Source organism: Myodes glareolus, chromosome 17 (assembly GCF_982192425.1).
Source record: "Myodes glareolus chromosome 17, mMyoGla1.1, whole genome shotgun sequence".
Lineage (NCBI taxonomy): Eukaryota > Metazoa > Chordata > Mammalia > Rodentia > Cricetidae > Myodes > Myodes glareolus.
In genome coordinates, this window is record NC_142042.1 from 21,011,234 (window position 1) to 21,034,215 (window position 22,982).

The following is a 22,982-nucleotide window of genomic DNA, read 5'->3' on the forward strand; positions in this document are numbered from 1 at the left end:
ACCATCAACTGCTAAAAAGGTGTGTGCGGATATTAAGTGTCTGTGTGAGAAGCACAAAACCGTACATGGGCATTTGCCAAGCTCACAGACCAGAAAAAGAGAAGCCAAATAACCAACAGGCATTATAGATAAAGCCGAGGAGACACCTGACAGGATGGGTTTCACCCACTCATAAGAGCAGGAGAGCCTGGTCCACACTTACAATGAAACTGCGGTGACCAGGACCCACACTGAGTCAGCAAATGAAACGGGAGGTGGGGAGGACAGGCCGAGTGATGCCTTCCCTAACCAGGGGACATACTTTAAACACCAGACAGACAGAAGGGTCTCTGTATAGTTGGAAAGGCTAAATAACAAACACTACATAAGTAAGTAATGTAAGCAATTAGTAAAATAAATACATACCAAAAGAAAATGATAGTGCTCAAATGATGCAAACGATTGGTATGAGAAAAAGTCACTAAGTGTGACCTCTAAAGTAACCGTGTGCACCAGACGGCCTTGTCAAGCCAGCGGGTGAAGGAGACACTGCTCTAAGGAACAGTCAGAACAGCAACTCTGAACCACTTCTCCAGATCCCAGGTGAGGAGACACAGGCAAGGAGTGAGGATGACTCAGCAGATGAAGATGCAGCCAAACCGACCTGATCACCCGAGTCCAAATCCCAGACTCACAGGAAGGTGGAAGGAGACAACCAACTCCATAAAGTTGGCATGCACAAGCACACATGCATGCACACACATGCGTGCAACACATACACACACACACACACACACACACACAAAGAATATGAAATCAAAGGGTAAAAAAATCCACTCAAAAACATAGGGTTGGCTGGGCATGATGGGTCAGGTCTGTAACGGTAACACCGCACTCAGGCAGCAGAGCCAGAGGCAGGAAAACTACCACTTGCTCGACCATCCTGGTCTACGTAGTGAGTTCTGGGCCAGCCCAGGCTAACAGTGAGACCATGAGACCATGGCGAAGTCAGCTAAGCTGGTGTGAGGGCAGACCTGTAGCACCAGTGCCTGGGGAGCTGCAGCAAGAGTGGCTCAAGTCCAAGGCCAGTCTGGGCTACACTACCCTGTCATTTAAAAAAGGCCAACCTGGAGAAAACAAAGTTACTTAAAACAACAGATAGTATCATACAGATGACTGAGACATATAAAGGTTGAAAGCTTCAAAATTGAAAAATAAAAATGTTGAAGGAAAGTAGTGGATAGTGAGAATGAAGAAAAGTTAACATATGGAAATAGACATCGCAAAGAAAAATATAATGAGAAATAAAAGAAACAGTAATTAGGTGATTTCTGACATATAAACAAAACATCTACATGACATAATAAAATACCAGACATCCTAAGAGTAAATGTCACCCGAGATACACTCAAGTAAAGTTAGCAGTGTATCCACACAACAACAAAACAAACAAACAAACCAATCAATCAATCAAATGATTTATATGGAAGAAAAGTTAGACCGTCCTCGGACTTTTTCCATCACTGGCACTTGCACAAGACCCTAGAGCATCCTCCTTGCATACCCCAGAAAATGAAGCGTGAGCTAAAGACTCACGACCCACTGACATGTTAACCCTGATGATCCACTTGGCAGGCTCCAGGATGACTGACAGGCACGTCTCTGAACATGTCTGTGAGGGGTTCTCCAGATGAGCTTAACTGGGGTAGGCAAACATCTGGGCAGCACGGCTCTATGCCATGGGCTCAGGTCCTGCGCTCTGTGAGGAGGGGAAAGCAAGCTGAGCGCCAGCATCCATCTCGCTCTGCTTCCCGATACACGTAACTGAGCTACCTCCAGTTCCCGCTGCCAGGATTCCCTACAACGGTGGGCTTGACTTGAGACAAAATGAGCCCCCTTCCTTAAATTGCTTTTGTTGGGTATACTATCCCAGCAACACGTAGAGTCACAACACAGCCACCAAACTTCAACAGTAAAGTCAGAGTAAACTGTTTTCAGCATTCTAGAAGTTAGGGAACATAGTTCTACAAACTCACCCTGTGACCCACTAGGAAACAAGCTTCAGAAATCCAAAATAATGACATATACCCTAGCATGAGGACTGGTGGCAAACATCGCTGGATATTTGTAGAGTTAAGACTGAATTATAGTTGAGAGAGGATGTTGTGTAATAATACTGTGTTCTGATGCTAGAAATATTCTTAAATATTCTTTAACCAGTGGGCTAGGAAGCTATGAGGCTTCTCATCCCTTCCGTTCCCTTTGTCAGCTAAGGTTTGCAGGGCCTACAGGCTTGGGCCAAGAAACAACTTTGGGATCAAACTGGCAATCACTGCCAAGCACAAGACTGAGTTTGACATAGCCTGCATCTATGGGGTGAAGGAGTCGATTTACAACACATAAAAATAACAAATAAGTGGGAGCTGCATTTCTCGGCGAACAGCAGCAGTGACTGGGAATGAAGAACGTGAGTGTGGGGTCTGGATAAGCACGGCCCACAGGCCCACCTATCTGAACGCTCAGTCACCAGGGAGTGGCACTCTTTGAAAGGATCAGAGGATCAGAGCAGCCACGCTGCAAGAAGTGTGTCACTGCGAGTGGGCTCTGAGGTTCAATAGCCCATGCCAAACCCACAGTGTCTTTCTCTGCCTGCAGATCAGTATGTAGCTCTCAGCTACTGCTCTAGCACTATGCCTGTCATGTCTGCCACCATTACGGTAATGAGCTAAGACTCTGAAACTGTAGGCACGTCCCCAGTTAAATGCTTTATTTATAAGAGTTGCCGCGGTCATGGTGTCTCTTCACAGCAACAGAACAGTGACTAAGACAATGGGAATGAACAATGTTGCACTAGACTGAAAAAGAGAGGTGAGTACATGTATACGTGTGTTACAAACACCAGGGCATATATAAATTTAAAATAATCATTACTCATAATGGAATGCCAGCACAAGCAACAGATACACATTCATGTTTATCTATGTATTTCCCAGCTCTGTCTATTAAGAGGACCGGACACAATGCTATTGCTATAGCAATGAACTTATCTAGCATCTATCTCGGTGTCTGTACACACTGCACTAAAAGAAGTCAGGCATGGTGGGGAACGGATTCCTTTGGGCAGAAAATATAAAACTCTTTTGGGCTACAAAGTAAAGAAGTTCAATAAATGATGAAGATATGTCAGAAAGACTCAGGAGCCAGCCTTAAATGGACACCCACTGACTAACCATGAACGCCAAAACAATGATGATGAAGGTTAAATGGGAATCCATGAATTCATCCAGGACGGAAAGACTGAGGGACAACTAAAAAATCTAAAGAGAATGACAGAATTAAACCCCACTTTTTAAAACAACTACCAGAACTTAACTAAGGGGGAAAATCATTGTTGTACATTACAAAGAGGTGGAAAGCTTGTTGAGGAATATGATATTTGTATGGTTGCAATGATTTCTCCCATGATATATCAATTACAATGAGGAACAGTCAACTTTATAGTAGAAAAATTGGCAATCAGCAGCTTAACTGGGAGATCAAGTAATCTCACTAGGAAAGGTCAATCAAAATCATGTGTCTCTTGATAAGCTACACCAAGAACAAAACATCACTTCTATGGTCTTCCTGCAAAAAACTGATATGAGAAAATATCTATCAAACCCAAATTTCAGGAAATTCTACAAAATAACTAGTTATACTCATCAAAAATGTCAAAATCAAGAAGCAAAAAGTGCGACAAGATTTACATAATATCTCATGCCCTCCTCCACCCCCCCCCCAAAAAAAAACACAGGGCTGGAGAGATGGCGACTTAGAGGTTGAGAGCACAGGGTGCTCTCACAGATGACCCAGATTTGGGTCCAGGACCCACAAGATGGCTAAGAACCATCATAACTCATTCCAGAGGATGCGATGTTACATTTCAGTCTCTGCAGGTACTCCATGATGCACAGACATTCAAGTAGGCAAGACACTCGTGTACATAAAAATATAAGGATAAATAAATCTATTTAAAATATTTAAAAGGGCTGCAGCGGCCTAGCTCAGTAAGTAGTAGGGAGCACCTGCTACTCTTGCAGAGGGCCTGGGTTTGTGAACCCACATGGCTGTTCACAATTGCCTGTAACTCCATTTCCCGGGGATCTGACACCTTCTCCTATCCTCTGAAGGCTCCGCAACACATATGGTGCACATAAGCTTATATGTGTTTATATATATATATATATCAACTAATAAAAATATTTTTAAATGTTAAAACACAACAATGACCCCCAATTTTTATCATAAGGGATACAATGGGTCCACTGTAAGAATTTAAATGAATGCATGAACTAATAGCCTAAATGTGATTATTATCATGTGGTTATGTATGGATGTCCTCATCTTATAAAATATATGTAAAATTATTTAGCAATGAGACCATCTATCTACAACCACTCTAATTGGCTCAGGGGATATAGACAAATTGTGTGTGTATAAAACAGAGGATAACTATAGCAAAGAGAATTCATAAAAACTTGAACCTAACGTTGGAGGGGTTCATTATTATTCAGGATAGCCTTGCATTATTTTATAGTCAGCATCACTGAATTACAGAGACGTGAGTTCCAGGACAGCCAGGCCTGTTACCCAGAGAAACCCTGCCTCAGAAATAAACAAACAACAAAAAAGAACAAACTAGCACAGTGGCACAAACCTTTAACCTCAACACTCAGGAGATTCAAGAGATAGAGGTAGGCAGATCTCCAGACCAGCCTCAAAAGACAAACGAACACCAGGCAGCGGTAATGAACACCTTCATCCCAGCACTCAGGAGGCAGAGGCAGGTGGATCTCTGTGAGTTTGAGGCCAGATTGGTCTACAGAGCGAGTTTCAGGACTGGCTCCATAGCTACTGAGAAACCCTGTCTCAAAAAAACAAAAACGAAAACAAAACAGACAAAGAAACACACACACACACACACACACACACACACACACTGCATTTCCCAAACCTGTGCTTTGAATAGAGTCCCAAACAATGAACAACCTAGTAGTCTCAGTGTCCCTAGTACCTGTACTGTGATGCTGAAACACCACTTTCCAGTAAAAGAAACCAAGATTACAAGTCATAAGGTTAGCCAGGCCAAGGTGTTGGTGGTGCATGCCTTTAATTCCAGCACTCCAGAGGCAGAGACAGGAAGATCTCTGAGTTCAAGATCAGTAGTGAGTTCCAAGGATAGCCAAGGCTATATACTGAAACCCTATCTCAAGTAAGTAACTAACTAAATAGTAAATAATAAACTTTATTCTGTTGTTGGCATGCTGAAGACACCCTTTTACGGCAATAAATGTATGTCCTAATCATCATTTTCACGGGGGAAATGCAGCTTGTTTTGTCAATTCTCATTTGTAGAGATCTACATTCCTTAAAGAGAAATTTACAGTTAATTTAATTTTGGGTGCATCAACATAGAACACATTACATGTAACCACATGTAACTATAAAAGTTTTATTTGGGACTGGAAAGATGGCAAACAGTTAGGAGCACTGGCTGCTCTCCCAGAAACCTGAGTTTGAGTCCTAGGACCTAAAGGGCAGCTCACGGCCATCTGTCACTCCAGACGACCTCTTCAGCCCTACACACGCATACACATGCACTGTGACACATGGGCAACTCACAAAACTAAGTAAGCAAATAATTTTATAAAGACAAATGAGGCTCTCAAAGGGAAGGTGGGCTGGAAACATAGCTTGCTTGGAGAGTGCTAGCCTAGCAAGCATGAAGCTCTAAATTGGCCCCGGCACCACACAAACCAGCTGTGGCGTTGCCCATATAATCCCAGCAGTGGCAAAGCAAAGGCTGGAGGATCAGAAGTTAAAGGTTATCCTTACCTACCTATAGAGTTGGAGGTTAGATCCTATCTCAAGAAAAAGAAAAAGGAACACGGAACTATAGAAATCACACCATCACTTTCATTTCCACCAGACACTCGTCCTCCTCTAGAACGGAAATGCCATGGAAGAAGATTTTTGTCACATTATCGACTTACTCCCTAGTACCTAAAACACTGTCTGGGGCTAGGGAGATGGCTCAGCTGGCAAGTGTCTGTAACTGCAGTTCAAGGGGATTCAATGCCCTCCTCCTACCTCCAAGAGCAACAAGCACACACATGGTGCACAGACATACAAATGGGAAAAAATCTAAACGTGTAAAATAAAAATAAAACAAAACTCTGCCTGGCACAGAGAAGTGTGTGGCCGATAAACATCTGTTGAATAGATAAACTCTCGTTGTTTAGAAGAGAAAACTGCAGCTCAGGAAGTGGAGATTTCTATCTAAGGCATAAGTTTAAACCCAATCTCAACTCTTTCCTCAGCGCTAACATCTGAAAACAGTTTCACTACCAGTGGAAATTCGGAAGTCATTTCCTAGCACTTAACTGGATGATACAGAAATAATTGTTTTAAATGTTCTCATCACTGAATTTTAATTAAGTCAATTATAATGGCATGATCTTAAAGGGAATAGGATGTATAATGATAAGGATACACATGGTGTTTAAAAACCTTACCAGTTTAGGTGAGAGAAAAGGAGGAACGCTTTTCAGTTCTGTATTAAATACAAAGTAACAAGACAAAAAAAAAAAAAAAGCAGAGGAACATGCATCACCTCTCCTATGGCTAAAATAAACTGAAAGGATTACTGAACTGTTATTAAGCAGGTAGCATGTACAGACTATCCACGCACGTAAACCTATCTGTTCACTCATGACAGCAAATGCTGAATGGGCTTCTCTGTGGTTGTATGGCATCATCTGAGTCAAATTGCTACCACGTTTTTGAAAAGAATAAAAATGTTCTTCTCAAACAAAGAAACAAAAACCTATACTAGCCAGGTTTGCTAGTATGATGGTTGCGCACACACGCCTTCATCTTAGCACTTGGGAGGCAGCAGCGGGTGTATCTCTGAGGGCAAGGTCTACATAGTGAGTACTAGGCCAGCCAAAGATACACAGTGAGACCTATCTCATTAAAAAGAGAAAAAAGAGTCGGGCAGTGCCAGTGCACATTTAATCCCAGTACTTGGGAGTTAGAGCAATCCTACTGTCTCAAAAAACCAAGGGGGAAAAAAAGGAAGGAAAAAAAGGAGAATATATAAAGAAAAAATCTACACTTCAAACTATCCTCCAGTTACTATGAAAATCTAAGTGTGGGGCCGGAAGGATGACTCAGTGGCTCATTGCACTTGTTGCTTTGCTAAAAGACCTGGGTTTGGTTCCAGCACCCACATAATGGCTCACGAACCATCCTTAAATCCAATCCTAGGGGATCTGATGACCTCTTCTTATCTCTGTGGGACCATTCAGGCAAAACACTAAATAGATTAAAACGACACAAGCAATTGAACAAAGCCTCAGAGTGGAGGCGCTGTACCCTCTACCCAACGCTAACCCACATCAACTCTGCAAGCAGACAAAGGTAACTCCGAGGTGAGCATCTGAAGTCTCTGCAAGTCGATGACCTCACGGAAAAGAACGGTCTCAGGTGAAACATGGAAAGTGATAGTGTCCTTCATCCATCTCAATATCAAACTTTTCATCAAGGAAAGCACTTGCCAGTTTATTAACGTGTTTTATCAGATTACCTTCTTACTCTATAGGAAATCCTAAGAGGACAAAAATCCTGGAACACAACTAGAATTTAATCTTGTGGCTCCCCACTCATCAAAAGAATAATGGCCATAGTACAAGTAGATACAAAGACAATCCAGTCAACTTCCTGAGTTGCTTGGTAGTTGTCACTCAGAAACTCCACTTTCCCCCATATAGAACCTTTATCAGGGTGCTTCAAGAACATTCCAGATGTTTCTCTCATTTGAGGTCTTATTTAACTCCCATAAACATCTCCTAGGAATACTCTAAAAGACAGTTTTTCACAGAGTCACACTGTTTTATTTTGGGTCACATCAACTCTGTGATGACATCTTAATTTTGCATATAATTAAAGCTTAGAATAGCTAAATATCTTATCCCTGGTTCTAGAGATGGCAGACAAAGTCTGCATTTGAACTGTTTTTAGACTACTCCACGATTATACCCTACCACTTTATTTGATAATTACCCAGCATCCTGGTTAATATCTTTCTACCTGACTTTCTCTCCTCCATTTCTCCGTTGTTCCTGTACCCATGGCTTTCAGAGCAACAACGACGCTGTACTTTTACAGTGTCTGTTAGAAGATTCATCCTAGCTGCTTACATGATAGAACATGACCGACTGTAAATCTGGGCTAGCTTTAAGGATGCTGAGATGGTTTCACTTGTGAAACAGAGAGGATAGACAAAATGTATTCGATGCTTTTTCGCAGCCCGTTTCTGTCCACAGAGTACCATGGGATCTGTACACTGCCCCTGCTGCATGCACGAAAAGTCAAGCACAAGAGGCTGTGTCTACCTTGAGAACGGGAGCTGGGTGGTGAAGACCAGGCCTGCAAAGCAGGTGACCTGGCCTAGAGCTTCTACTTCTTTAACGTTAGAACTGTCCCTCCAGCAGCAGATGACAGCTGGCTGCAATCTATCTACATAGTAGAAGGGATGCGAGAATAATTTCTGTCAATGAGTTCTCGGGTATGGCACCAGAAGCCCAGACAGCATAGCGAAGACTGACAAATGAGACTGACTACACAAAGCTCAAGCTCCCAGTGGCACACCTCACAGGGAGGGAAGATGGCCTAGGGAAGGAAAGAGAAGAGCTGCAAGCTAGATGTCAAGGAGTTAATGCCCCAAATATATTAAGAGTCCTACAGCAATATCAATGGAAACAGTCTGATTTTTTTAACTGGGCAAGCAACTTAAGAGAATATATAAATCTCCAAAGAATAAACAAATGGCCAAACACATGAAAATTGTTCAACATCATTAATCATCAGGGAAAATGCAATCAAAACTGCAGTGAGCGATCACCCGATAGTCACTAGAATAGTCACTATCAAAACAAACAAACAAAAAACTGGGAGTGTTGTGTTGTATCAGACACTAGGGAACTGGAACCCCCGTGTATGTCGCACAAAATGGTGCAACTGCTCTGGAAAACAATGTGGTGGTTCCTCAAAACCCAAAATTAGAATTACTCCGTGACCCAATAACCCCACTTCTGGGTATATACGCAGAACTGAAAGGAGGTCTGTAGACACTCACGGTGGTAGGAGCATCACTCACAGTACAGGATGGGAAGGAACCCAAGGCTCACTGACGGGTGAACGGATAACCTGTGGTGGCCAATGAGAGGGCTCAGAACAGTGCTCCGTGCCCACGTGTGGAGAGACTCTTTCCTCTACAAGGTGTCACCTGATCTCACGCATACGCCATGGCACACGCATACATACACACTCCACCCACACACACAATAAGTATTCCTCCCAAAAAGGAAATGTGATGTTTGAATGTGCATGTGCACACTCACACCAATGCACGTGTGTATATAAATAATAAAATGTTCTTTAGTGTTGTTGTTTTTTTTTTTAAAGGAAATCTGGCCTGGTGGTGGTGGCATACGTCTTTAATCCCAGCAACTGGGAGGCAGAGGCAGGGTGATCTCTGTGAGAAGATCTTGTGATAGAGAAATCCTATCTCAAAAATCAAAAAAAAAAAGAAAGAAAGAAAAAGAAGAAAAAAGAAAAAGGAAAAAGAAAGAAATCTGTCAAATGTTGCAATACAGATGAAATATGAAGTTATTAAGTGAAATAAGGCAGGCACACAGAGTATTCTGTATGATTTCTCTTAGATCAGGTACCTTATTAGTCTAATCTATAAAAAGTGACTTCGGAATGAAGGCTGCCGAGAGATAGAGAGTAAAGGGGGCTATTTAACTGGTACGGTTTCGAGGGTGTAAGATAAAGCGCAGATTTCCAAGGCGCACCAGGTGGAAATACTGAACACTACTAAACTGTACACCCCAAAAAAATTAGAATAACAAATCTTTTACGTTGCACTCTCTACAATTAAAATGAACTTTTCTTTCACTCTCTTTTCCTGTCCTAAGCCAACGCAACGAAAAGATAAAGCGAAAAGCACAGAAACAAATGGCTTCAACAATGGAAGAAGAATGAAGAAAACAGTAAAGTCAAACAGAGGCCCTGTTTATTAAGTTTCCTCTTATTTCTCTTAACCTGGAAATATTTGAGACCACGGTAAAATATCTCCCCATCAGCAAGGCAAACAGCAGCAGTTAAATAAAGACCTTTTGGAGATAAAACCCTGCTACTCTTCTGACTCTCCCACTTTCTGTACGACCTTGAGCAAGGTATTTTCATCCACCCATTCATTCATTCACTCATTCATTCATTTGTCAGAGTCTCTGCAAATGGGTTAACCTGGTCAAATAATCCTGTACCTGTACATGGGACTGTTCGGAGGAATAAATGAGGGTCCTATAAAATACTAGACACAACTCTTGGCGCTTTGGGAGTGTTGTGTGGACTGTATTACCTCGAAGCCTAGAGAGTTAGACAATGAATAAGGAGAATTAAAGTGGGGTAAGTCCAAACCCTACTCTTAAGCGATTTACCGAACTTGCGGGTACTTACGGGGTCATATCAAATGAGACACTAGAAATCATTAATAACTTCACCATCCCTGTCAAAAGTGGAGCTGTCTTGTAAAGGGCTCTCTCCCTCTCCCTGGGAAAAGCAGTGTCATCTAAGGTATTCGAAGATACTTAAGGAATGGCTACATACAGAGCCCAGGAATGGTGGAAGCCCGATAAGCCACTGGAGTCCCGCTCCTGTCACTTCACAGGGGCCTAGGCTGATCGGGGGAGGGGACCCGTCACCCAGCACCCCACTGCGCCCAGCCGGTGTCCCCCCGAGGGCTGGAGCGGCCGCGGCCCGCGGGGCGGAGGGCGCGGGGCCGGGGTCACGGCGGGGGCCGGGGCTCACCGCGCGCGGCCGGCAGCGGGTACAGCTTCTCGGCCTTCTGCAGGAAGCGCTGGGCCTTGTCGCGGTTGCCGGCGCTCAGGGCCTCGCGAGCGATCTGCACGCATTTCTCCGCCTCGTCGCGGTTGCCCTCCATGGCTCGCGCCTCCTCGGTGTCGGCGGCCGCGCAGCTGCGAGGGGGGCCCGCCGCGGAGGAGGCGAGGCGGGCGGGCGGGGCGCGGCACGGCGCGGGGAGGAGCGGGCACCGCGGCGGCGGCGGCGGCCCGGCGACGGGCGGCCTCGCAGCTCCGCCTCCTCACGGCCGCCTCCCCGCCCCCCGCGGCCACAGCGGCGCCAGCCGCGTCCCTCCCGGGCCTGCCGAACTCCGGGTCCCGGCGGCCGCAGCCGGCCAGAGCGGGTAGCTCGGGCGTTGGAGAGGAGACCGGTCCCTAACCCCAGACGCGGCCCCGGAGCCCGCCTCCCGCGCCATCGGGGCGGGGACAGGGGACCCGCACTTTCAGTTCGATACCCAAGGACCCGAGGCCCCGCCCCTGGGCATATAGGTCTGGCGAGGCCTCAGGCCTGGTAGGGGGAACATTGCGGTATGGGTCCCACAGGCGAGACTTAGGAGTCTAGGGCTGTGAACCGCCGCCACCCCAGCCCCCCCTTTCCAGTGGCACTTCTGACCCACATCTCTCCTGCTGCGCCGCCGCAGGTACAATGCAGCTCTTTTGGTCACTTAGAATCAGCTGTAACTCTGTAGCAGGAAGCGGTTCTTTCACCTACATAGGCTGTTTAGCACCTCCTGCTCCCATGTTGGTTTTGCCTCACGAAGTAACATGCACTGTCTCGGCTAGGGAAAGGGTCTCAAGCTAAGGAACATGCCTGATGTATAGAACATTAATGCTGTCATCCTGCTACCCTAGTCTAGGAAATTAGCGCACCCCCCACCCATTACGAGCATGCCACACTACGCAGCAGTGTTCGCTGAAAACATGACTATCTTCCACATCTCAAGTTCATTCCGTAGAGCTATTTCGTTGTACCCCGAGGGTCACTACAGGTCCAGCTGCCCCACATTACTGTAACTGTCCACAGGACAAATAAACAGCATGCTCCTCCTGCAAGTCCTAACAGCTCGTTATATGATAAAATTGGCTACGACTTGTTGCTCTGCAGATGGACTGTTTAATTAGTGAGCAAAGAATGAGACCTAGGAGACACGTTGAGTACGCAGGTTTAAAACTAGTTTGGGATATGACCTTTATTGAGCTTATCCACCAGAGTGGAAATAATGTCTGTACAAAACCAAATGTTTGTTACTATAACTTCTGCATCACAATTAAAATCCAAACAAGTTTTTTAAAAACAGTCAACTCAATCAAAACCCACTACTTCAGAATCGATAGCTTCTTTGAAGCCACAGTAACACTTAAATATGGTTAAGACTCGAATGCAGAAATTTGGTTGGTTTGGAAGGCTAACTAAGCCTCCAACTTGCTCAAATAGAATTACAAAAGGCAAAATTGTGTTTTTCACAGAGATCAGTCCACTGGAATCACTGACACTGGACAGCTGTTAAGAACAAGAGTCCTGAGATAGTAAGGAATCCAGGCATCCTTAGACGGTCTTCTGTTGTCCCTTCTTCCCAATCAGAGACTTATGGATGTGCGGGATGACACCTAGGAGAGCGACAAGGGTTAATTCTACTGTTTAAACATTCTTAAAACACTAAAAATCAAAGCAGGTAACTCTACAAACTGGAAGGTCTTTAAAAACCATGAGGTCCAAATAGAGAAAAACTGAGTGATGTAAACTAAACCATGATTTTTCAAAATATACTTAAATATCCTCCTTCTAGAAGCAATGAAAGTATAATTTTCTTAGTGGAGATGCAAGGAGTTTCAGTGATAACATACCACCACCAGCAATTGTAGCCTTGATCAGAGAGTCCAGTTCTTCATCTCCACGAATAGCGAGCTGCAAGTGACGTGGGGTGATGCGCTTTACCTTTAAATCTTTTGATGCATTTCCTGCCAACTCTAGTACCTAAAAGGCAAAATTCTGATCAATCTCTCAACTTCCCTTCAGTCGAAATCCATGAAGCTGGCCAAACCTCAGCGGTGTTTTTAATCTACCAACTGTCGTCATCCCCGCCCCACTACCTGAATGACAAAACTATGCAAATTATGCAAAGAATTGAAGGGGCACGCAATTGCTTTTGCAAGAGCAGCAAACTCCGGCTCAGCAGGATCCTTGGCTGAACACTAGCTCCCTCTAGTGCTCGCTCGGCCTCCGCGCCGCGCTGAAGGCCTGGGAGTTTTCTTGCATCACTTTCCTCCTTCCCTCTCGCCACTTTCCCCCCGCCCCCCAAACCTTTTCCAGCTCACAGGCGTACACTCCCGTTTACCTCTGCGGTGAGGTACTCCAGGATGGCTGCGCTGTACACAGCGGCGGTCGCGCCCACACGTCCGTGGCTGGTTGTCCTAGATTTCAGGTGTCGGTGAATACGGCCCACAGGGAACTTGATTTTTTATGCACACAAACAAAAATGCACAAAGATCAAAGACGGAAAGATGATGTGCGCGCCAAAGCCAAGGACGGTGGTGCACCATTGCGCCCTGGCAGTAACACGCGCGATCGACGCCCCCCCACACACGCCCCAATATTCAGTCTCTGCAAGCCAAGTCGCGACACATCACCCACGCAAAGATGGAACACCCATGCAAGGCGCCGACAAACAAGCAAAGGGGTGCAGAGATAAAGGCCGGGTCACCCCGACAGCGGCTGCGGCAGCGGCTACCTACCTGCAAGCCGGCTCGCTGCGAGCGGGAAACCGCCTTTGTCTTGGCCTTTCCGGAGTCTTTTCCAGCCTTACCGCCAGCCTGCGGCGCCGCCGACGCCCGCGAGCCCGGGAGGGACGGAGAGGATAGAATTACCAAGGCGGCGCGCCCCTCCCCCACGGCGGCGCGTCCCGGGGGCCAGCGCGCGCTCGCTGCCGCCCGCCGGGGTCTCCCGGCCGCCGCTCGCCCCCGCCCTCTCCCCCACCGACCCCCGCCGCGCGCCCCCGCGGCAGCGGCTGCGCGCCCCCGCGCCGGCTCCCAGCGGCGCCGCGCGCGCCACCCAACCGTCGCCTCCCGCCCGGAGCTCCGGGCTCACAAAACACCTCCCTCCGCTCGTCCCGACCCCGTCTCCACACGCTCCCCACTTGCCGCCGCCTCGCCCCAAGCCCCGGGGACGGCGGCCCCGCCCGCTCGAAGCCCGCGGCTCGCCGCCGCCCGGCGTCCACTCTCACGTTACCATCTCGGACCGTGATGAAGATCGGACAAGCGAGAAAGAGTCGAGGCCAGGTGGACGCGCAGCGAGATCCCAGCGCCCACTCCTCCGTCGGACCGCGATTCAAACTGCGCCGTCTCCCGCCTTCCTCGCGCCCTTTATACCGCAGAATGTTCCCTCATCCGGGAACTCGGCTGGCTCGGCCCACCAATGGTTGCCGCCCGCCTTCGGGACGCGTCCTTGAGGTTCCAGCCAATGGGAGAGGACGGAGCGGGGCGGGGGGGCGGGCGCTCGCGAGCTCGAGCGGTGATTGGCGCGTGCGGGGTAGCGGGGGACGAGTGGGGGAGGCGGCGGGACGGACCGGGGAGAAGAAGGGCGCCGCGGCGGGAGGGCAGAAACAGAGCGCTGCGCCACCGCCACCGAGCGAGCGGACGGAGACGTCACGTGCCCGGAGGGAGGAGCCGAGCGTCTGGGGAGGGGCGCGCTCACGTCCTCCCCACCGCAGCCCCCCCCCACCCGATTCCCCGCGGGGTTCGGGCGACCACGTGAGCTCTCCTCCCGGTCTAGCCTGGCCCCTGGCTGACAGCCTGGGCCTCGCAGCTCGCCTCCGGCCGGGCCATTCCTCTCCTTTCCGCAGATCTCAGGTCCTCTCCAGTTCCTCCTTTGTGACAGGTGGCTCAGGTCGGCCTCTGCTCGGTGAACCACTTCCCTGATAGACTGACTCTTACCCCCCACTTCTGTCCACCTGTTTGGACATCCTGTCTCCTAATAGCAGCGGGGCCAACTTACCTTGGTGATAACAAATAATTTTGTCCGCACACAGAAAGCTTAGGATGGAGCGTTATTATAATGAAATCGTCAGCCATAATTTTGCGGAGACTCCACATCAATGGGATGCGCCTCATAGACTAGTATCGAAAGTTGATTTATTGAAACATCAAAGCTATTATGTGTCAGCTTTCCTACACTAAACATTTTGCCACAAGAAAAATGTTGGGTAAATGTCAGTGGGGTAACCGTAACATGATTCACAAGCAGTTACAGATGGTCCACGTAATCAAGTACAAATGCTGGGTTTAAAAGAAGTGGGACTGAGCCGGCGGTGCTGGCACACGCCATTAATCTCATAACTCGGAAACAGAGACCAGAGTTCTCTGGTGTGAGTTCGAGACCAGACTGGTCTACAGAACGAGTACCGGGACAGACTCCAAAGCTACAAACCCAGTCTCGAAAAACAAATAAACAAACAAAAAAACAGAACTTTTTTTGTTCTTTTTTTGTTCGGGACTTTAAGCACAGTACTGTCCTGATGCCAACCACTTAGACATGCAGTTAGCAGTTTGACAAAACCTGTGTCATCAGGAGACCATAATGATCTAAAGCGTTCATATTTATAGTACTTAATATGTAACACTTTTAAATAAAAAATTTTTGTGTGGCCATGTGGGTGGGTGCAGGTGCACACGCCATAGGATTTCTTTGGAAATCAGATGACAGCTTGTGGAGTGGGTTCTCTCCACCTGAGCATGGGCTGCAGGGATGGAACGCAGGTAGTCAGGCTGGTACAGGGAGCATTTTTACCCTTTGCGTCATACCACCAGTTCAACAGCGTATTACACTTTCTATGTCATGGTATAGCAATGTGAAAGAATTTTGAAACATAAACTGTACATAATATTGGGCTTCAGTTTTTATGAAATTTGGGACCCTCTCTGGTGCCAGATTAATGCTAGAAGAGAGGATCCCAAAAATTTTGATGCCAAGGCTTATTGGAACTAAAGAATTATAATGATGCCATTATACGATGCAAAAAAAAAGACACAAAAACAAAAATACCTTTAAATCTCCTGCAACCCCAGCACTTAGTAGGCTCACCAGGAGATTCACAAACAGAAGACCAGTTTGAACTACATACACACAGTCTGTTTCAGAAAGGTAAAGGGGTGTGGTGGCCCACATCCATAATTCCAGCAGTGGGGAGGCAGAGGGCGGCTGATCCTTGTGAATCCCAGGACAGCGTGGTCTACACAGTGAGTTCCGGGCCACGTAGAGTAATGGAGTGAGACCCTGTCTAAAAAACAAAACAAGAAACCACAACCAAATACCTCAAAGTAGTTTCGTTGGTAGAGCAATAACAGCCTAGCAATTTGCAAAGTCAGGAGCTGACAGCCCAGCGCTGAGAGAGAGAGAATTATTGAGCCAAACCCAATATGACACTGAACGTTGACTTCTGATGAGATTTCTTGCTGTTTACCTCACAGCCAGCTTCATTCCTTTCCTCAGATAATTCTGTGCAAGTTTTTTGCTATAAAATCCAGCTAAGAATGTACTGTTTCTCCACTGGAGCATGGTAAACAAAATTAGCTCATAATCAAGTACACATGAATTCTGCAAGGCCTCCTCACTGTATCACCCTAGTTCTCACCCCCCCCCCTTTTGTTTTTATTTGTTTTTTTTTTTTCAAGACAGGGTTTCTCTGTGTAACCATCTGGCTGTCCTGGAACTTGCTCTATGGACTAGGCTGGCATAGAAATTGCAGAAATCAGCCTGGCTCTGCCTCAGGAGTGCTGGGCTTAAAGGTGTGTGCCACCATACCTTGTTGGGGACTATTATTTTCAGGTGTGTGACTTTTGTTTATGCTGCATTTGTTTAACTCCGTGAGGCTGCTACTGTGCCTGTCTAAAACACCTGATAGCCCTAATAAAGAGATGAACGGCCGATAGTGAGGCAGAAGAAAGGATAGGCAGGGCTGGCAGTCAGAGAAGTATAAACAGAACTCTGGGAGGAGAGAACAAGGAGAGGAGGACATCAGGGGCAGCCACCCAGGCAGCCACTGAGTAAGAAGGAAAGAAAGATATACAGAAATGGAGAAAGATAAATGTCCAGAGGCAAAGTTAGTCGGTATAATTTAAGAAAAGCTGGCAAGAAACAAGCCAAGCAAAGGCCGGACATTCATAAAAATAAACCTCCATGTGGGATTTATTTGGGAGCTGAGTGTTGGACCCCTCAAAAAGCCAAAAGAGTCAAATATCCACATTAACACCTGGCTTTTTGTTGTTGTTGTTTAAAAATTCAAAAAAAAACCCTCTATCTTAATTCTGTAGTCTAGGGTAGCCTGGGACTTTCTATAAAGACCAGTCTTTCAAACTTTGTGATCCCCCTGCCTTTGCCTTCTGATGTGGGATTCCCCTCTGTATGTTGTGAATACCATTAGTAAATAAAGAAAACTGGCTTGATAGGCCTGATAGGGAAGAACAGAGCTAGGCAGGGAAAACTAAACTGAATGCTGGGAGAAGGAAGGCAGAGTCAAGAGAAAAGCCATGTAGCCCAGCCAAAGACAGACACTGGACCCTTGCTGGTAGGCCACCACCTTGGGCTGAGACACAAATTAATGGAGATGAGTTAAATTAAGATGTAAAAGCTAGCCAATAAGAAGTTAGACCTAATAGGCCAAGCAGTGATTTAATTAATACAATTTCTGTGTGATTATTTTGGTTCTGGGTGGCCGGGACGAACAAACAACCTCCTTATAGCAAATTGGCACCTTACATGGTTAACTAAAATCCACACAAAACCTTCCTTTTTATTTAAACAGAAAAGGGGAGGTGATATGGGATGCCCCTCTGTATGCTGTGAATATCATTGATTAATAAAGGAACTGCTTTCAGCCTATGGCAGAGCAATAGGGGAGCAGAGCTAGGTGGGGAAAACTGAACTGAATGCTCCAAGAAAGGAGGTGGAGTCAGAATGAGAAGCCATGTAGCCAGACAGAACTTTGGCCAATAAGCCACAACCACATGGTGATACACAGATTAATAGAAATGAGTTGAACTGATATGTAAGAGCTAGCCAATAAGAAGCTAGAGCTAACGGGCCAAATTAATGATTTAATTAATGCAGTTTCTGTGTGATTATTTTGGTTCTGGGCAGCCGGGAACTAACTAGCAGCCTTATCATAACAGCCTTCTATGTTGAGCTTATATTAAAGGTTATTAACTTTTTGAAAACTAAAGTTTCACAGTGCTTTCACATAGCTGTTTAAAGATTAAGGAAAAGGGTACACAAAGTCCATGGTAGCCTGTGCTTGACTGGCACACAGTAAATGCTTCGTAAACAAGGATAACATATATGACATACAAGGATAACAAGGAAGGTGTGGTGGTTAGAAAGAGAATTTTCCCCATAGGCTTATATATCTGAATACTTGGTCCCTAGTTAGTGAAACTGGAAAGGATTAGGAAGTATGGCCTTGTTGGAAGAGGTGTGTACTTGGGATGAGCTGGGTTTTGGTTTTTGTTTTTTTTTCCAATTTATTATGTATACAGTATTCTGTCTGCATGTATCCCTGTAGGCCAGAAGAGGGCACCAGATCTCATTACAGATGGTTGTGAGCCACCATGTGGTTGCTGGGAATTGAACTCAGGACCTCTGGAAGAGCAGCCAGTGCTCTTTACCACTGAGGCATCTCTCTAGCCCAGATGAACTTTGAAGTTCATATAACTATGCCAGCCATATTCTCTCTCTGCCTGTGTGCCTGCAGATCAGACTCTAATAGCCCCATGCCTGTCTGCCTGCAGTCACGATGGTCATGGACTAAGTCTCTGAAACTGTAAACAAGCCCCCAATTGAATACTTTCTTTGGTAGGAGTTGCTTTGGTCATGGTGTCTCTTCACACAGCAATAGGAAAATAAAACAGAAGCATAAACAAAGTAATTTATATTTCTAAACTGTTTGTCCTGACTCGTATTTTGCTTCTTTTGATGTAGAAACAGCAAGCTTAAAGGCCACCCAAAGAGTAGTTGAATGAGAGAAATGTTGCTCATAGTCTTGAGCATTCAAACACTTGTTCCCAAGTTTGGGGAGATTTGGGTGATGCAGCCTGGCCAGAGAGCTTCACCCAAGTTCCATCTAGTTCACAATGCTTACAACTAAAGATGTGAGTTCTCAGCTACCGTTTCTTCCTGCCATCCCTGCCACTTGCTTCTATGCTTTTCTATGTTGATAGAGACTTGCCCATTGGAACTGTAAGTCAAATTAACCCCTTTATGTAAGTTGCCATGGTCATGGTGGCAAGGAGAGAAATGTTCCTGATACAAAAGTTGGTACTGAGAATGGGGTGTTGCTATAAGAACGGATCCATATCTTTTGGAGGCGTGTAGAAGTCTTTGGGTCTTTGAGCTATAAATGTGGCCGTATGGCATAAGTAGAGCCTAACAGACCAGCGTATTAGGAAGCTAGAAGACAGTAGTGCTGAGAGCCATGCAGACTACGGGAAACCTGCCAAGGAGATCTGCATGCATGGCATGGAGCCAGCCCAAGAAAGAGCTGTGTTTTGTAGACAACAAAGCTGGAGAGGTGGAGCCTTTGATACTAGAAATAGAACTACAGAATTTGGTATTTGCCCCGTTGAGTTTGGTCTTGCTTTGGGCCAGCATTTCCTCATTATGTTGTTAATCCCCCTGGGTGAGAAGAAGACCACTACCACAGTTTTCTAGCCAAGGTTGAAGCAAGCTTTATTAAATACTGGCCAGGACAATGGACACTGGCTAGATCCATAGCTGGGATTCCCGGAGTATGGCTGCAAATTACATTGGTCAGGGCTTTATGCAGGCAAATCCCACAGACCTCCATACTTCCCAGCTTCATTCAGTCAGGGACAAACATACATCCTGACATACTTCTTGTCTATATACTTGTCACCTCCATGTGATCAAACACACATCCTGTGCAGTTGGAGCAACCGAACTTGTTTACAGAAGGAAAAACACGTGGCTTATTATCTTATGTAAACAACAGCCCCCAGCCTTCCAGGAAATTATCTGCCCTTGGGCAACTGGGACTTACTGGTTAGAGGCATTTTTGTTGTATAGCTCTCTTATGCAAAGTAATTTAAATTTAAAACATAATTTTAGCTTTCACAATGTCCCTTTTCCTCTCCTTTGGAATGGTAATATATACTCTGTACCATTATATGCTGGAAGTATGAAAATTGCTTTTTAATTTTACAGGGGATTACAAGTAAGAGATTTCCTTGTGTCTTAGAAGAAACTTTGGACTTTTAAATTGTGTTGAGACTGTGAAAGACTGTGGGACCTTGAACGTTTGACTAAGCTTAACTTACCTTATGATTTATCCACAAGCCTACGGGGACCAGGAAGTAGAATGTTATGATTTAAATAAAAATGTTCCTGTCTTAGTGTTTCTATTGCTGTGATAAAACACTACAACCAAAGGCAACTTGGAGAGGGAAGAGTTTATTTCAGCTTAATCAGTTATCCAAAGAAGTCGGGGAAGAAACTCAAGGCAGGAACCTGAGGCAGGAACCGATACAGAGGAGTTCTGCTTACTGGCTTGCTCTCCATGGCTTATTCAATGTGCTGTTTTCCTGTTTTTTTTTTTTTAATTTTTCTTTTTTCTTGGTTTTTCAAGACAGAGTTTATCTGTGAAACAGTCTGGCTATCCTGAAACTCGTTCTGTAGACCAGGCTGGCCTTGAAATCACAGAGAGCCACCAGCCTCGGCCCCCAGAGTGCTGGGATTAAAGTTGTGTGTCACCACCATCTGGTTCTCAGTGTGCTTTCTTAACCTAGGATCTCCAGCCTAGGGTTGGCATCACCCACAATGGGCTGGTCCCTGCCACATCAATCACTAATTTGCATTATAGACTTGCCTGCAGGCATTTTCTCAATTTAGAATCCTTTTTCTCTAGCCTTATCAAATTGACATAAAACTAACCAGTACAGCCCTCAGTCTCAGGCATTTGAACACTTGGTCCAGGTTGGTAGTGCTGTTAGGGGAGGTTTACATAGTTCAACCTTGTTGGAGGAAATATGTCATGGGGTGGGGCTGAATTTCGAGAATAAAATTTCATGCATTTTACTTCCAGGTCACCCTCTCTGCTGAATGCTTGCATTTGACAGTGTGAACTCTCAGCTTCCTGTCCCTGCCCATGCCTATCCCTTGCTGTTAGGCTTCCTTACCACGATGGACTTTTACCCCTCTGGAACTGTAAGCCAAAGCAAACTCTTTCCTAAATAAGCCGCTGTGGTCGTGGTCTTCTATCGCAGCATCAGGAGCGTAGCTTACACATACAACCAAGTCAGCCAGCCTCCCAACTAAAACTCTGAGTTAGTTTAACACAGCCACAGAAGTTTGCCTTTTCTTTCAAAGAAGAAGACAGTATTCGTTTATCTTCTGCTCACAGTAATTGTGTGGTGAGCTTCCCAGTCCCTTTCCTGGGCTGAAAATGATACGATGCAATGTGTTACTATTTTGGGTTATCTTTGCTGTCGTTGTGATCCTGATAATACATGTATTTATGTGTCCTTTGTTCAATGCGATACCAGTTTTGTAGAGTGTGTTGCTGGGGATTAAATCTGGGGCCTCCCTTGTGGTAGGCAAGTACTCTACAGAGAGCTACAGCCCCAGCCCCACGGTCACCAATGTAATAAATACTCTTATCACAAAAAAGATAAAGTAACGTGAAGGACATGGTCCTGCTATTATGGGCTTTAACAGGTGAGTTTCTATTAGCAGTTACTATCTTCCCTCAGGTGCCAGCACTGTCCTTAGCTTTTCATGTAAAGAATCTGAGATAATGTCACACTTGGAAATTCTAAATTTCTCAACTACATCTTGCTTTAAATGCCTATTCAGATTCCCAAGTTATTTCCAAAGATATTAACATTTATAGACAATGACAGAATTTCTAACCGGAAAATTCCTGTGAGAATCGTGGTTCACTTAGGACATGGGGTGGAGGGACTTTAAAGACTCATTCATCTGTCAGTAGCTGGATTCCAGTGTGACAGAATACAGAATGTTGACTGAGAATAAACCAAGCAGAGAGCCGCTCACTTGTACATGGCCTCGAGTAAAGCGAACTCTGAGCCGTGGTCTCTGCATTGATTAAATAACTCACAGAATCCAACAAGCCAACACTGCTTAATGTGCAAAGGCTTACTAAGGTGAGCACATACACACTGATGCATTAATATCCATGTCACAGTAGCCATAGCTCTTCCAAATTCCTCATATAAACATAGTTAAGAGATGCCTTGGGCCCTAAGAGAACCATTTAATTCAGTGGTAAAACTAAAGCCATGTGTTTATAGCACACTTCTCCTGACTACTGACTTGACAAAGTTCACAAATGCAGGGTGTAAGTTGTAAGCATAACCAGCAAAATCTACTTAACCCAGACTTTCACAGGTTATGGACTCTGTTGTATCTTTTTAATTTTTTTTAAAATACTTGTTTTCTTAATTTTATTTTTATCTATATGCATGGGAGTGTTGTCTGCATGTATGGCCATGTACTATGTGTGTGCCTTGTACCCATGAAAGCCAGAAGATGGCATTGAGTCCCTAGCACTAGCGTTACAGATAGTTGTTAGTCACTGTGTGTATGCTGGGAATTGAATCCAGTTCTCTGGAAAAGCAATCAGTACATTTAGCCTTCTGATCCATTTCTACAACCCCCTCTAACATCTCTTTTAGCTAAGTAAAAAAATAAATTTATGGGCTGGAGAGATGGCTCAGTGGTTAAGAGCACTGACTGCTCTTCTAGAGGACCCGGGTTCCCAGCACCCACATGGCAGCTAACAACTGTCTCTAACTCCAAGATCTGACACCCTCACACAGATAGACATGCAAGCAAAATACCAATGTAAATTAAGTAAAAGTAAATAAATTATAAAAAAATCAAATTAGAGTTTCAGAATTTTGGAACATTTACTGTTTTAACAAAAATAAATGGTGTTTCTTCTATTATTTATCTAATATTATAGATAGATATTAATGTTGATCTTTAAGAGTTATGGAATATAGGGAAAT

General features: G+C 45.3%; 2 protein-coding genes across 3 annotated transcripts in view; both read right to left on the bottom strand.

Annotated features, from left to right (window-relative positions):
* Dnajb14 (DnaJ heat shock protein family (Hsp40) member B14) overlaps positions 1–11,095 on the bottom strand; it is a 49,491-nt gene extending 38,396 nt beyond the window's left edge. Inside the window, exon 1 of one of the 2 annotated variants that reach the window (XM_085677659.2) lies at positions 10,897–11,095. In XM_085677659.2, the coding sequence (XP_085533785.1) occupies positions 10,897–11,029 (133 nt within the window). In that variant the 5' untranslated portion in view covers positions 11,030–11,095. The remainder of the gene's footprint in view (positions 1–10,896) is intronic. The other variant, XM_085677660.2, reaches the window with a different exon arrangement.
* A 1,007-nt stretch (positions 11,096–12,102) lies between these two features.
* Positions 12,103–14,330, bottom strand: H2az1 (H2A.Z variant histone 1). Its single transcript, XM_087897542.1, has 5 exons — positions 14,173–14,330; positions 13,680–13,757; positions 13,283–13,396; positions 12,792–12,921; positions 12,103–12,554 (listed from the first exon to the last, which is right to left on the bottom strand). Exons 1-5 carry the CDS (start codon positions 14,173–14,175, stop codon positions 12,493–12,495), a joined length of 387 nt encoding a protein of 128 aa, XP_087753668.1. The 5' UTR covers positions 14,176–14,330; the 3' UTR covers positions 12,103–12,492.
* Between the last annotated feature and the right edge of the window lie 8,652 nt (positions 14,331–22,982).

Excerpts from the sequence above, each read along its gene's own strand:
- H2az1 (XM_087897542.1), bottom strand. Across the intron at positions 13,397-13,679 it reads CGCAGCGAGCCGGCTTGCAG|TTCCCTGTGGGCCGTATTCA; the intron begins GTAGGTAGCCGC and ends TAAAAAATCAAG. Across the intron at positions 12,922-13,282 it reads TGGAGTACCTCACCGCAGAG|GTACTAGAGTTGGCAGGAAA; the intron begins GTAAACGGGAGT and ends TTTGCCTTTTAG.